We start from the raw sequence: 16,745 nt of genomic DNA, 5'->3' as shown, positions 1-16,745 counted from the left end.
TTAATTTAAGAAATATGATTAAGTCTTCACCAGTTTGTTCTGTACTGTGCTCTTCACAACCAGAAAGTCATGAATTAAGTAAAATTATTCTGCTGTCTCCTTTCCTCAATCTCTTATTCCACAGACCCTAAAGAGTTTTTCTATTTCTCATTCATATAGCTATCTTCATTTCAAAATTCCTTTTGGTCCTCAAGAAGCTTGCATGACCCAGATGGTTCATGTAAAAACACAAGACATCTCTAAATTTCAGAAAGCCATTATCTTTCCTCTTGATACCTATATGAAGTCAATGTGAATACAGAGGAAAGTTCTACAATAACTTCTATAAGACATTCAAAACCTTCTATAACAAAGTTTATTGAAGTGGAATTATACAGATGTGAAATCTAATTAAAAGCCAGAAGAAATACATATAGGAGGTTCTATGAATAGTGTTTTTACACATTTGAACTGAGTGAAGAATATTATATCACGCTAGTTTTTTAAAATAAAGGTAAACAGAAAAAGAAGATCAAAGATAAACATATTTAGAGTTCAGACGTACAGTTAGTTGGAATGCAAGATTAAGAATAATTTAACTTCCTACTCTAGAATAAAACAGCTTGTATGCATTTAACAGAAAAGGTAGAACAACTAAACACTTAAAGGAGTTTTTGGGAGGGTCATCTGCTAAGATTTACAAGATAAACCTAGAGTCACAATTTAAATTAGTATCCATTACATAAAACTCTCCCCCGCCCCATGATTTGGAATAACCACCTAGAATCAACACTATGATCACATCATAGAAGTGAGTCTTGCAATGTAAGACCATTTTAACCTGACAAAGTGGCCTTTGGCTGTAGGAATAGAAGGCAAAGGAAAAAAATTGCTGCTTTTTTGAGGATAACAGCTCACCTTTCCTCACGAAAGGAAAGATAACATTTTAAAAAAGTTAAGGATGCAAGAAGTGTGAGAGAAAATGTAAGAAAGACAGGCAGGGACCAATTCAGGACACTAAGCATACAATATCAAGAGTTCCAGAAAGAACTAATGGAGGGCAAGAAGTACTGAAGACATGGCAGATAAACTTCCAGAGATGGAGAGACTTTCATTTGAAAGGGCCCCTCAAAGGTTGTGCAGAAGTACAAAAAAGGCCCACACTCAGACACATTGTTATAAAATTCACAGTAGGTCATGAGTGGGAAAGGGTAGGCCAGGAGAATCACTGTTTTCCATGATCAACCCTTTGACACTATTTGATTTTTCTGAAAAACATTAAATATTTCATGATGATAAACATTAAATTCGAGATGATGTCATTTATTTTCATATTCATGTCAACACATTTATTTATAATTATAGTTAAGCACTATAGCTCAATATTTATACTTCTGCATCTAAAAAGCTATATATATATCTATCTTGAGAACTGAGTATACGTACAAGTAAAATCTCCATTTCATGTAATTTTGAAGTTATACACTTTATACTAAAATTTTTAAAAAATAAAAATAAGTAAAAATAAAGTTAATGTCACGATCATGCTGCTTGACTTAAGGCCCTGCCAAAACTTGTCAAAGGTGTACAACCACTGCCACGAATATATGACTGTAGAAAAATGCATTTAAACCACCAGAAATATAGCCTGCAGGACTAATGAAATGCACGTGATTACCTGCTGCGGGATCTGTTACTGCTTGGCTGGTGATGCCAGATGGCGGCTCTTGAAGCTGGTAAGTGGCATTTGTGGACGGTGTCGTTGGGCTGCTGTTGCTACTCGTCATGTAATGTGCTGGATACGGTGAGCTGTTATAATACTGTGCATACTGTCCCTGGCCGAAACTAGCATAGGATGGATAGTCCTACCAAATCAAACCACACAAGAATAATCTGTCAGAATACGGCCACTTCTTTCTTACATTTCAGAGTATAAACGTAAATATGTTTGCGTTTGTCTTCTCTGAATTCACAAAGGAACACACAAGCCCACACTGACTGAAGTGTGCAGACTTGCAAACCAATTTTGTGTAAGATCAGATTCCCTCTTCATATTTCTTCTATTCCATGATGCATTACTAGGTAAAATTCACCAATCTGAAAACCAAACAACTCACCATATAGGACTGCTAAAGAGATTTTGGGGGAAAAAAAACTATTAGAAGGCTTAAGAAAGGTCTCACTTACAGTGAGGTCTCACTTATAAACGGGTCTTTCTTTACATAAGAAAATCATCTGTTGCATTTTATTTTAATTTTAGAAGTTAAACTGGCTTTTAAAATTACCTGCTGTGAACTGTTAAATCCAGAGGAATTTGTGAGTGAATTATTTCCTGTATATAATCCTGATGATGTTGTAAAACTGCTACCTAAAACAAAATGAAAAGAAATATGGTTGACTAAGCTATGTCAAGTAATGTGCCTATAGGAAATTATTATTTAGATAAAGCAGAGTTGAAGTTTACTGCAAATGCATTTGGTTTATTTTCAAAACCAGAAGCCATCGCCACACTAAAATTGTTTTCTTACAATGGTTGACAACTTTTGTTTCACTATACTACAAAGAATTAGAAAGTAAAGAGGTTCACATTTCTGAGGACATGAGGAGCTCATATAAACTACGGACAAAATTATACACTTGTGCAAAAATATTAGACACCAAGCTTTCCATCTCAATTTGTAAAACACACCAGGATTTTTCATATCTTTACATTAAATATGCTTATTGTAAAGTAACAGGATCAGATTGAATGATCTTTAAAGTTCTTGCTAGCTCAAAAACTACAATGCCAATTCCAAAAATGCAAAATGCTTTCCAACACGTACTTGCCATTTGAATGGTCCACCGAAAACGCTGGTTATTTCATTTCACAGAAGAATGAATGGAAGCATTTGAAGTATTTGATAAAACAAAGATCAAAGAGGAACATGATCAATGTTTTAGGTTTTACATGTGTGGTACAGGTAACATCCTGCTTGTTGAATGTCTCTGTGTCAAAACATACAGCAAGCATTGTGCCGGATTCAAACCAAAGAGCAAATCTTAGTTACCTCCTTCAATGGATTTACTATCTTACTGTTTTACTACACAAAGTGACAATACACTATTTTTTAATTGAAGTATACAGTTGATTTACAATGTTGTGTTCATTTCTGCTACACAGCAAAGTGATCTAGTTATACATATATATATATTCTTTTTTATATTCTTTTCCATTATGGTTTATTTTAGGCAATTGAATATAGTTCCCTGTGCTGTACAGTAGGACCCTGTTGTTTATCCATTCTATGCGTCATAGTTTGCATCTGCTAACCCCAAACTCCCACTCCATCCCTTCCCTACCCCCCACCCTTTTGGCAACTGCAAGTCTGTTCTCTATATCTGTGAATCTTTGTTTCCTAGATAAGTTCATGTGTGTCATATTTTAGATTCCACATATAAGTTTTATCATATAGTATTTGTTTTCCTTTGCCTGACTTACTTCACTCAGTACAATAATCTCTAAGTCCATCCATGTTGCTGCAAATGGCATTATTTTGTTCTTTTTTAAGACTGAGTAATGTTCCATTGTATATCTATACACATCTTTTTTATCCATTCATCTGTTGATGGACATTTAGGTTGTTTCCATGTCTTGACTATTGTGAATAATGCTGCTATGAACACAGGGGTGTGTGTATTTTTAAAAATATACTATTTTTGATGATCATTTTGGCAAAGATTTTTGAAAAGATCAAGGATTGGCAAATGTGTAGAAAATGGTATTCATGCACAACAAAATGGGAATTTAAATAAGACAAGCTATTGGGCTATTCAGTCACGATCAAGAAATTTTATATACCATTTTACCAAGCAATCTTATTGCCAGGCTTTTACTCTAAGAAAAAATTACAGATTTATACAACGAGGTAGTTAGTAAAGATGTTCTTCACTGTTGTTTCTAATAACAAAACATAGAAAGCATCCCCATGTCCTTAATAGGTGTTATTTGGAAAATGGAATGCTTATGAAGCTGTTGAAATAGTATCATAATGACATTTAATGACACGTGAAACTTTTTCACACTAATTTGTTAAAATAAAAACTAAAGCAAAGAAAATGTTCTTTGTGATCTCATTTGAAATATTTTTAAAAGCATAAAATATTTCCAAGAAGCACAAAAATCTCAGACTCTATGGAGGGGTGCAATCTATGGTCACATAATATTCATGGACCCAATGTACAGTTTTAAATTTTCTACTCTGAACCTATAAATAGAAAAACCATTTTTTTAAAACTAAAATTTTATGGCAAATAAGCAGTCTAGGCAGTAAACGTGTTGGCGGTTTAAGAAGGATATCTTCAATACCTAGTCACAGATGCCTTCAGGTATGATGTGGTAGTTACTGTAATATACATCAATTATTTACTTGCAACTGAACATTTAAGTACTGGCTCAAAAGTAAGAAAACAGAAATTCAAGTTTTCAGTTCATTACTTATAAGCTGTCTGGACTCTGGACAAATCACCTAACCACTCTAAGATACAATTTCCCTAGCTGCAAAAAGTCTACTTCATAAGCTTTTTAAACAGACCAGAAGAAGTAATATTTTGGAAAACATAACCAACAAGCCACAGTAACACACAAAGGTTCGGAACCATTACTGTTTATTCCAGTAACCGTTTCTAAAATTCTCCACCCTGTTTATGTATCTTTTCCCTCTTTTGACTTTCCCAAACTAGACAGATGACTTAATTTCTCTGCATATCTAAAATTCTTTTCCTACTTACTTATCAAGCATCTATGCACTTTGAAAACCCAATCCAAGGAAGGATTTGTTATTTTTGGATGTAGGGTATCTTTTTTGGTAGCTTCCAGTGCTTTTTTGTTGATGGTTGTTCAGCAGTTAGTTGTGATTCTGGTGTTCTCATAAGAAGAGGTGAGTGCACATCCTCCTACTTCACCATCTTGAGCTAATCTCAAGGATCTATTATTTTTATTAAGTAGGGAAAATATTTCCTAAGATAGTTGTAAATGTAGTTTATCACAGACTTATATTTGAAGTTTCCTCATTTGTAAATTTTAAGAATGTCAGTTGTTCAAAGTTCCCAGAACACCTATCACAGATTAGCTGAGAGCTCTCACACTACTAATACCTATTTCACCATGAACATAGGGGCCTCAGTAGATAAGCTTTTCATATTAATGTTCATTTGCATGTGGCAACCACATACTTATTAAGCAAGTATTAAATACAGGGCTTGTGGTGATAGTTACATGAGGACAGAAGGATGACTAAGATATAGGCTTGGACCTCTAGGACTTATCAGGTTAACATTAGCTTTGTTTTGTTTTCTTTTTAAACATTTAACTTCATGGGCATATGACTCATTCTATATATTTGTATATCAGTGAACAATTAATATTAAATCTATATCTACACCTATATCACAAACCTATAATGAACATTTAAAAACTTCCTTGTAAAAATATTCAGATTTATTCTGGGTAAGAGTGTGAGTATCAATACTTTTAAAAACTCATATAAAACTTTTAAAAACTATTATATACATTTGATAGGAAAAATTACTTTGGGTTATGACTTGTGACTTTCATTTAAACTACACATTTTTAGGTTATGACTTGCTACTTTCATTTATACTACACATTTCTGAACAATAAATACTGACCTCAATAATCCCCATCCACCAAGAAAATGAATAAGATATAGAAAATATATTTCAAAAATGGATGTTTTCATTCCATAACTTATTCCCTGGAACAAAGTAGAAAAGACCATGGAAGCTATATTGGCACATATAGGCCACTGGGGTCTGACCAAGTAAATCACAGTTCAGCACTCTCAATGGTACCCAAGTGACTTCCCAGACTTCATGCTACTTTGACGACTGTACATTAGCTGGAATTCAACATAAGTTATACTCATTTACTGGCTGACTGCAGGCTGAGATTCCATTCCATTTCATATGCAGGAGCAGGAGTTTAACAGCACTCCGGTGGCCTACGAGACTTAATGCAACTTCCACAAGGATCTAACTTACGTCAGGCAGAGGTGGACACGCTGGAGAATCAGGCTCATTCTGAACCCCCAGAAACAGATCGGCAGGGCCGCACCACCCGCCACAACAGAGGACTTAGGAAAGAGAGCTGCTAACTTTCAGTCCAGGCCACCAGCACTGGATTTCTTCAACAGCCTCCTTCCTGGTCTCCTGCCCATCTTCTGGCCCCTCCAGCTCACTCTCCACACCAGCAGTAGAATACTTTCTCTAACGCGCATATCTCATCTTCTCACTCCCCTGTTAAAAAAGTAACTGCCCCCTATAGCCTCAGGATCAAATTCAAACTCTATCGCGGCTTATTTATTAGGCTTTACTTGGTCTGACTTTAGTTTATCTCTTAGAGTTCTCTGGTCTCTTCTCAGGAACCCTGAGCCCTCGATCAAGATACACATTCTAGCCTCACACGAGGGAAGCCACACACGGTTCTCTTAAGGTTACTCTTTGCACCTCTCTCCCTCCCCACTCCCACTATATCCTGGCTAACTTCTAATCAGCTTCCCAATTCAGCACGGACTAGAAACTCTTTTCCTCAGAAAAACCTTCCCTGAACTCCCCTCTTCTCTTCCCTCCTAAGCCAGGGTTACTCAATTTCTCTCTGTCTCCCTTTCTATCTCTGCGATATATCTATTTTACATATATGATGTACATAAACAATAAAAATAGATAACACGCATTGAATGCTTACTATATGTTAGGAATAAGTTCACCTTTCACATGATTTATCTACTAAAATAACTCATTACTATAGGGAAACAGAAGGTTAGGTTAAGGTAATATAGCTTCCATGGGATGGAAGTAAAATTAAACATAGCTCTGTCTAGTTTCAGAGTCTACACAATGCTCTCTCATGTCCTGTTACCCTGGTTCTCTATTGCTTTATGGGAAGATCTGAAGTTTACTAAAGTTTTCGCAGGGATCATTCTACAAGGATGAAAAAATAAAAACCCTAGGAAGCAAACACAGAATCAAAACAGAAGTGACAAGAATAATCATACTTAAAACATATCAAGCGCTTACTCTGAGCCAGGCGCCAATCAAATATTTTATGTGTTACAACTCACGAGCCCTCACAACCACCCGCTCAGGTAGGTACTATTATACCCACTTTACAGATGAAAAAACTGCCCAAGATTATAAGCAAGTGTGGCAGAACTGGGGTTCAATCCCAGGCCATTTGGCTCTAGAATCGAAGCTCTTAATCTCCACTGTGTATTGCCTCTCAAAGTAACCAGGGTTCTTTATCTTTTAATATATTTTTTTAACCAACACATTCAACATACGGCTAACAATTTGCTACGGAACCACCAGGAGGTGCTTGTTAAATGACACAAATCTGGGCCCCTCCTCAGACACAGGAATCACCGGCTTATTGAGGCAGGAGGAGGAGGATGAGACCTGAAAATCCGCAGGTTTACCGAACACCTGGAGTCCCTGATTTCTAGCCACTATGTTTTAGTACCAATTCAACTGGAGTTTTAGCAACTGCTTCAAAAACTCCCACTAGTATAAGCTTTGTTTTTACACTGAGAAAGTAATCACACTCACCTGGCATTTACAGAGTGGAAGCTTCTCAGAGACTGTCTCGGATGTCTGTGGCCCTTGAGCTGGGCTAAACAAAGCTCAGAGGAGTCAAAGGTCCACTCCGATAGCTCATCTGATGCAGACCGGGTGCCAGTATTACCAGATGAATTTCACCGAAGCTTACAACACCACAAAGCAAAGGCAAAATAGCAATGACAATATTCCCGAGAAAGTTTCTGTGTGTAGCGAAGCCCACTTCCTAATCTACACAGGCTCGGGAGATGAGGCAGATGTGTGTAGAAGGCTGCCACGTACCAGACTGAAGCACGGAGGCTACCGGGGAGAAAGGGCAAGACATGACCAGCAAAAACAGACCTCCTTCTTCCATTAGGATCCATCTCTAAGAGTCTCTGTTCGATTCACAAGAGTCTTAACGTACAATGTTAGGTCACAGAATTAGGCTTAGTATTGAGAATTCATTTAGTAAAATAATATAGAAGTATTTTCCTTCCTAGATACAAATGACTTTACATGAAAAGTCACCTCTAGATAAAGAAAAGAGAACAGAAATATTCTATGATAAATTGTTTTACATTTTATGTAACATTATATCATGAAAATTCCCCAAAGCAGAAAGAATTCCCATTTAGAATCCATTATTTCTCACTCAAGGAGTTTGGCAGAGATTGGTCCACATGGAGCTCCAATAATGCCCAATATTATTTTTGCTAGAGTCTGCAATTAAGTTACCTTCCAAGTGGGGTGGCAGTGGGGATACTTTCTTCCCCATTAGTGAAAAGGAAAATCTTATCTGTTTAAATAGTTTACTATTGTGAATAATCAAAGCCATTCTTCTTTTTTGGCAGGGAGGGGAGACACTCATTTCCAGACTAGAACACTGGAAAAATCTTTCCTTTTACAACATCTCTAAGAGACAAAATTGTTTTTCATTATTCCATTGCCTTCTTTTTAAAGTTAAGAACTTTTATATTCTGTATGGGACGATTCTATATGGTATATTATGGGGGAAAAAAAACACACTTTTCAAGTTAGTTCAGTCCACAGCATCTATGGGCACATCTAATTGGTACACTTACGACTCTAGAGGGTGTTGTGGACCAAAAGAAGCAGGTGTCATGAATCTACCCAGTGAAAGTTTAAAAACACACAATCTTATGAAAACAACACTAAGAAACATCATCCTGTGTTACCTACATAGGCACCACAAGTTCCAACATGGAGCTGCTCAGTCAATGAAATCAAAACATCTGGTTAGATTGGCAAGGACAATACACAGAAAAAACACAGAAAATGTCAAGGAGCGTATTCCTGGCACAGGGTGAGGATAAACGACACAAAGGAGAAGATCTGAGACTGAAAGGTTTATAACTCGGTAGGGAGAGAGACTCAAGGTAGGTGACAGAAGTTTCTTGATTATTTGTTTAAGAAAAGAATAACAGTTTAGGAAATGAAATGTCATTTATCGGAAAAACCCAGGAATCTGAATGTTGAACACACCAATATTAGCATATTGGGACACAGGAAATGTTATGATTCTGAGCCTCCTTTTAGGGATTGGAGGAGGTGGGGGAAGCTGTTATAGATGTAAAGATATGTATATCTACATAACTGGGCCTGGAGATGGTGTGTGTTGGGGGGTTGGGGTTTGGAGTGGAGACTTGGGGATGGAGGTACCCAGGAGAGGAATAAGCTGACCAAGCTGCTTCCTAAGGCTTGCCTGTCCACAGCTCACTACGTGAATTCAGGACAAGGGCCCTGCTAGCCTGAAAACTCATCTTATTCATTCTTGCTCCTCTTATTTAGTGCTTCCCTCTATCAGTCCCCATTTTCCAACCTTCACGATCTGGCTAAAGTCCTATCTTCCCAATAAGCTTTCCCTGACTGTTTTTCTCTGCACAGATTTTACCTTCTGGGAACTCGAGCTCAAAAATAATTGTTACCATTATCCTTAGAACAGCACTAAGAACTTGGTCTTGTTTTCATCCTGACCATAAGTCCTTAAATTCCTGTGTTACATTTATTCACCTGTCTCACGTGGAGAAGGAGAAACCATGTCCGACTCGTGCCTTTGAACGGTTTCATATAGGCTCCAGTAGGAGAGAGAACTGGTACTTGAGAGTTTCAATCCAGGCTGGTAGTGACAACAGGATCCAGTGAGAATACAACTGTCATATAGAATCAGGTGTAGGAACAGGAGGAAACCTTTCCATAACTCTTTTTTATGGTGGTGGTAGAAGGCTGTTTAGAAGGTCGATTTAAAGGCCCAACATACATGAGGAAAGAAAAACATCTCTCAAGTTCCTTATTTGTTCAGCAGTGAAAACCACAGTGGGGAAAAGAAAAATAACCAAATAATAATTGTTTATTTCTCAGATTTTATCTAGAGGACACACACTTTGCTGGTTTCTTTTAAACTAGATGGTGTATAAAAGCTTATCTTTAAAAACTAGATTATCATCACTACTTTAGATGTAAATTATGTGAAGAATATTAAATGCAGGACCTATAAGCACCTTCTGGAAGGATTTAAATATTTCCAGAATAGAATTTCCAGAAAGAATATCCAGCAGGGTTTTAAATCAAATAAAATCTTAAATTAAGTATCATGAATTTGAAGAGCTCATAAAATCTCACTGATCTAGTTCAGATAATGGTGCATCATGGATATATGAATGAAAATAAGAGCCTTGCTTGCAGATGAAAAATTTCAAATTCGGAATGCAGTAACATTCTATGTTTTTATGGTCCATTTACATTTCAGTATTTCCACACTCGCTGTCTTAGGTTATTTCCCACCTCAGTATGTGACGTAGGATCCTTGTCACTTTCCAAAAAGCAGGGAGAATGGTGATTTCCTGGCCCAAGGACTCTGAGTTAGGGGACGGCCATTATCTCTACTTCCAGGTCACTGTTTACCATTCTACCACACCAAATCCACCCTTTAGACACTCTGATTCAGTAATTTTGAAAGTGAACTATATATTGTGAAAAGTGGTATTTTTTATTCTATTTTTTATTATTGAATTGGAGTTGACTTACAATGTTGTGCTAGTTTCTGGTGCACAGCAAAGTGATTTAGTTATATATATATTTTTATATATATAATATCTATATTCTTTCCCATTATAGGTTATTACAAGATATTGATTATAGTTCCCTGTGTTATGCAGTGGGTCCTTGTTGTTTATTTTATATATAGTAGTTTGTGTCACTTATATGTGGAATCTAAAATATGAAACAAATGAACTTATTTACAAAACAGAAACAGACCCACAGACATAGAAAACAACCTATGGTTACCAAAGGGGAAAGGGCGGCAGGGTGGATAGAAAAGTGATATTAAGTTTTTGGCTACACAAACACACAAACATCACAAACACACAAAGGGTAGAGACAAGGGCATCTGAGAAATTTCATAAATAAATCTGGAATCAAACGATTTCATTTCTAAAAGACTTCACTGTAACTCTTTTGAGGCTGGTAAATAATTTTAAAAGTGAATTATATAGTCACCCAAGGATAGTGTATCAAAAAGACTGGCTTTCTTCTTGTCACCATCAGGGGTTCCTACAGGGAAAGGGTGGTGGTCTCATCAACCGTAACAAACAAGAAACAGTCGTGCTAGAAGACCCTGTGCGGCCACCCGGTTCTATAGGTATGAAACATTGTAGTTTAAAAATACACCAACCCCTCCAAAACTTTATTAATAAATCCTTACTACTTTTTCATAGTTAAGAAGAACCCAGTCTATGCTGATTTATAACATGATTTAAAATATTAAATCAAAGTACTGTGTGTGATTTAACTTGGAGTACACTGCCCAGCTATAACTTCAAAAAGCTTCAAAAGAAAAAAAAAAAAAAGGTAACGCATAGGTCAAAGGTCTACTTCACAGAGAACAAGGACTTGCATTAAAAACCAGAATCCCAGCCAACATAAGAATGCTGGAACCTGCTGGGGCCTGTCTGTACTTCCCATGTTTTAGAGCATTTTCTAGCACTTACTCGGCAAGCAGGATGCTATTTGTCCCTCGTGTATTTTCACAGAAGTCCATTTGCTTTCCTTCCCTGGCCTCTTTGCCATGGGCTATGTCCATCATCGGGCACGATCTATGTGGTAGAAGTCAGTGCAGCTCCCTAGGGAAAAGCCTCTAAAGGCCAGATGGGCTATTTAAAACCCAAGTTTCCCCCTTTACTTACACGAAGGCTTCCAAATGACCAAGTTTTCCTTTTTATCTCAGTGACAGTTTTTGTATTCCAAAGACAATGTTTAACTAAGGTAATAAAGATTATAAAACCTTGATACTTATCTTCCTTGATATATTTCTCTATATTTTAATAAAAATTCATACCGGCAATAATATGGATATTGATCACTGATTAATTATTGCTATAACTGGATTTCAAAAGATTTCCATACAGTTTTCAACACTTGTTATTTGAAATAACACAAGATGCCCAAAGAACTAAAACAAAATGTCACTGCTAAAAAATCAACTTAAGCCAAAAAAAAAAAATTCTAGAATGCAAAAAATTCCACACACTAAAATATAAATGTGAGTAGACTGGCAAAGCAATTAAGAGAAATTGTGAACATCAGTGCAAGTTGCAATAGCTATTGTCCTATTGTGACTCTCCTCTGTCCTTTTATTCCAGAAAGTGCAAATCTCAAATGCTTTATCAGAGCAGATTATTAAAAAGGTTTCATAACTATTTTCTTAAAACCGTATATCTGAAGTTAGGAAAAATACCATTTCTATAGATAATGAAAAAACTTTAACAGTACATTTTGCTAAGCAATTTTGAGGTTCTAAAATGCTAATAAACTCAAAGATTTCAGCTATATATTTGAAAAGCTATAGACAGGCAGACCCAAGGAAGTCAAGGTGGTTGCCCTTATTAGATTGTTATTGGATGGTCTCCCCTTCATCACGAGCCCCACATCAGCGAGGTGCAGAGAACTGTGTGGAGCTGTCACCCTTCCGCATCCCGTTAACAAACCTCTGTCCTTATTTATTGTCTCTCCTCGCTGGTTGGAACCCCAATCTCTTTAACAGAACAAACAACATTATATACAAGAGGGAATTAGAATTTGTGTTATTTTCTCCTCTAGGAGAGAGCCATAAAGCCTAAAGGAAAATAAACAAAGTGGGGTTTCCAGAGCCCTCTGGGTTTCGTGCGTGTGCGTCTGTGTAGTGCCTCCCATCTACTGTGGCAAATCCTGACACCTTCTCGCTGCAGAATGGCAGGAATGTCCCCACCTCACTGCTATTCTGGGGCAATAAAGCACTCAGAAAGGCATTCTACGCAACCACCGCGATTCTGTGATGCCTCCACCCAGCTCCACCTACTAGTATGAACACAAGGGAAGACTGCTTTGAACCAACTATGATAATAAACTAAGAATTTTATGAGGCTAAATTCCAAATTCATTCCCCCAAATGAAGAGAAATAGAGTCCTTATGAATCTTAATTTCCAGCTGCCATTGTGACATACACCTTTCCACTCCCAGCAAAACATCTGTGTATTTCAGACATACTACCAGATAAAATGAAAATATGAGAAAAGATGGTCACCCCCGCAACTGTCGATCAACAGAACTAAGTTATTACAGAAAGCTGGGTTTGCCTCAAAGCTGAAGCTTAACCAGTTACGAGACCAGAATTAATTCGGATTGCTTTCGTGTGAAAATCATTTGCATTTCCTTACCTCAAACAGATTGCTAAACAAAATGTCATTTTCTTCCTGTGACTCAGCCTCAAAATTATGAACAGTTTCTTGTTTTCTGTGGTCGATGGTACTCTAAGTCTACCCCATATACGATGTGGGGGTAAATGAATGAATGGGGATGCCAGCAATAGGTCCAGAACTTGTGTTTTTAAGAAACTGTAACTAAAAGCTTGATTTCAAGTCAAATGCCTCTTTTACATAAAAGGAGAATAAAATCTGCTTATGACAAACTCGGCAGATATTCTGTGAAACGGGTCAGTGTATCCAAGGCTGAAGCAATTTCTCTTAAGTTTTCTTGCCCTTAGTACACGTACGCATGCACGTGTGCACATGTGTGTGCACAAACACACACACACACACAGACATACACATAAACTCACACCCCCCCCCCTTCATTCCTGTTGTCATACCCTTTGATTGGTGGCATTGAAAACACTATCTACAGGATTTGCACAGTTGACCCAGGGGTCTCCAGATACCCTCTGTCCGTCCACACTCCACATTCTGCTAGCTCATTTGCATGTTTGTCAATGGCATGTGAAGGAAAATCTCACGCCATCCAACACTTCTACCAGAAACACTGAGGCTCACCCTGAGGAACAGGGAAGTGTCAAAAACTAACAGTAAAAATTTCACTTCCGGGGGGTGAACTCTACAGTTGTGTATGAACAGAAACATTTTGTATTTCTCTTAAACTTGTTTCTAATCTTTCACTGGATGTACAAAAGAGATCCAAGGAAAGCAGAAACAGAATTTTCCAGAATCTTGCAGCAAAGGTAAAAGCAATCAAATTTTCCAGTCCCTGAGGTTTTACTCCGTGGGCTTTTCATATTAGTGCATATAAAACAAAAATCTGATCCTTGTTTGGCTTTAAATGGCATGTGCTGGATTCACCAAAGCCTGCCACTAACAGAAGTGTCTAATAGTGGAGCTGGAAGGATCCAGAAGGTCCACGTGGACTAAACAAGGGCACCAAGGGTGGCCTAGTTCACAAGGCTAGGTAGTGCCAAAATGCCCACAAATTACCAAATAAATCTTTTCCTTAAGTGCCACGAAAGTGCTAAAACACAGACTGTGCTCAAAAATGAGTTCTCTAAAACAATTTTTCTAAGCCTCACGAGCTGGTATTTCTGACTACTTACATAGCTAGCTGTGTAATGCAGTGTCTCAGTTATCAGAAGAGCAAATCTACTCTTCAGAAAATACATACCACAGGCAACTACATTTCAGGTTATTTTTGCAGTTTTCTGTAAGAGCCTCCCCTATAGGTGCTGTCACTGAAGTGAACAGAAAACATGGCAGGGTCTGACAGTTCTAAACCATCCTCCAATCTTGATGTATTCATCAGGATTTTCAGGTTCTTACAGTTGAAAGCCACTGTTCCAGGTCATTGTAAGGACTAAATGAGATAATATATGTAAAATAATTAGAAAAGTCCTGGGCATATGATAAGTGCCCAATAAATAGTAGCTATTCTTTTATTTTGTGTTATGGGCAGTAGAGTTTTCCATCTCAATAGAGAATAGTTTGTCACATTCCCATCTTCCTCCCTAACCCTGGTTTCTGAACTAAATAATTTGGTGTTTAAATGGCTAGTACCTCCATTTTCCCCACCGGTTCCTCTCACTCAAAGTCGCACTGTGACTGCAGGGATTCCTGGGGCACAAGGACTCGGTTGCTACCTCTCTCCTTCCCGTCACTGCAGAGCTGAATCTCCTTCCTTGTCCATGGCCCTTCCGTGTCACCCACTGCTCCTGCTTTCCAGCACCCCCATCACCACTGTTGCCAGCACAGCCATTTCTCCCTCATGATTTCTTCTTCACATTCTTGGCTGCTCTCTCTTGTTCCTTCTATATTGTATCATGTACACAAAGCCTGACCTTTGCTGATTCTCCTTCCTTCCCAGCACATCAGTTAGATCTGGAGCTTTCTTTGCTACGCTTATTTGGTTACTGGGTTCTCGGAGCTCTCTTTGCTGGTTATAAATATACATGTATATGTGTATATACACACATATAATAGCATATATATTAAATCTTTATATTTACTTCATATAGAGAGAATTTTTGTTTTCCTCCTAGGGAACAGGAGAGGAGGAGAATTTAGGTAATGCTTCCTAACCTGGAACTGTTTCAGAAGGCTGGATGATTAACAATAACAATAATGCCCGCCCCCCATCACTACCACAATGAACACAGGAAATAAATACTTGCCTTTGAATGCTTACTACGTGCCAGATGGTGGTCAGAGTGATAAACATGGATAATCTCAATTAAACCTCACACCACCCCTGTGGGAACAGGTAATATCCCCACATTTGAGACAAAGAAGTGGAGACATGAGAAGTCAAGCCCCATGCTGAAGCCCCACCGATAGCAAGGGCAGGGCTGTTCAACAGGCAGCCTGCCTCCATAACCTACTCTGTTTACCAGAGCGCAAGACTTCCCTGGATCTTTAGTCCAACCTTCCAAATCTCATAGAACCAAAGAGATGATCAGCAAAAATTTTCCAAAGTTAATCAGCATAACACCCACTACTGAGTTCATCTGGGTTACTAGAATATTTCCTCTAGTATTGTGAAATCCTAATATTATGAAATCTTAGTAGCTAAACCTCTGAATAACTCATCATCATACCTTATATTTAAAAGGTCAAAAGATCTTGGAGAAAACACTAGGTACGATTCTCCCAAATCACTAAAATACATATACTGTCATCCAGGATTCTAAGAGTTTTTAATAGCTATAAGATTGATATAAGCAAAAGTAACTGTTATTCATTAAGAATAACAGAATTTGGAGGATTTTGAAAACAGTTTTAGACATTATAGAAAGTTTTATATTAAAAAGAAGTATTGAAAAGATGAAGGTCAGTAGACTCCCATGACTGGGCACATAAAATCATTTCATCCATTTCATTTTTTACCATGCACTTAATATTTAAGAAATGCATATTGATCAGAGGTTACTTATTTATCCCAATTTAACCATAAGGAGTCTATAGCGTAATATGTATTATTACCCATCATCAAATTGGCAAGTTTCAAGTTAAGAGCATATTATTGTCTGGCTTGGTGTGTGAAGATCATATTTTAGATTTTTCTGAAAATGAGTGAAGTGCCATTATAGAATTACCCATATGAAATAATACCTCAGTCATAGAAAATGGGCACTAAAATCCCACCGGAAAGGCCATCCGACCAGGGGATGCCTAAAAACATAAAAAGTTTTAATGCAACATTCCAGATGCAATGAAATCTATGACTAGAAAAGCAATGCTATATTTGCCATATTTGGTGCTACACGTTTCCTTGTTTCTGCTTTAAAATAAAGAGTTTTCTTCTGCATCCAAATTAACTTTCTTTTCTCCTCCTTCATCTCCACTCTACTCTCTACACTGACTCGATGCTTATAGCTCTGATAGCTAGTTAGTCC

General features: G+C 37.4%; 1 protein-coding gene across 1 annotated transcript in view; it reads right to left on the bottom strand.

Moving 5' to 3' along the window:
* Positions 1-16,745, bottom strand: part of EYA1 (EYA transcriptional coactivator and phosphatase 1) — a 160,556-nt gene that overhangs the window by 103,024 nt on the left and 40,787 nt on the right. The window contains exons 7-8 of the mRNA XM_057735357.1: positions 2,265-2,347; positions 1,658-1,844 (exon numbers count right to left, since the gene is read on the bottom strand). Of these exons, the coding sequence (XP_057591340.1) occupies positions 1,658-1,844; positions 2,265-2,347 (270 nt within the window). The remainder of the gene's footprint in view (positions 1-1,657; positions 1,845-2,264; positions 2,348-16,745) is intronic.

The sequence above is a fragment of the Hippopotamus amphibius genome, chromosome 5 (assembly GCF_030028045.1).
Source record: "Hippopotamus amphibius kiboko isolate mHipAmp2 chromosome 5, mHipAmp2.hap2, whole genome shotgun sequence".
NCBI lineage: Eukaryota > Metazoa > Chordata > Mammalia > Artiodactyla > Hippopotamidae > Hippopotamus > Hippopotamus amphibius.
Note: the sequence above shows the minus strand (reverse complement) of the source record. Positions and strands in the feature narration are given on the sequence as shown.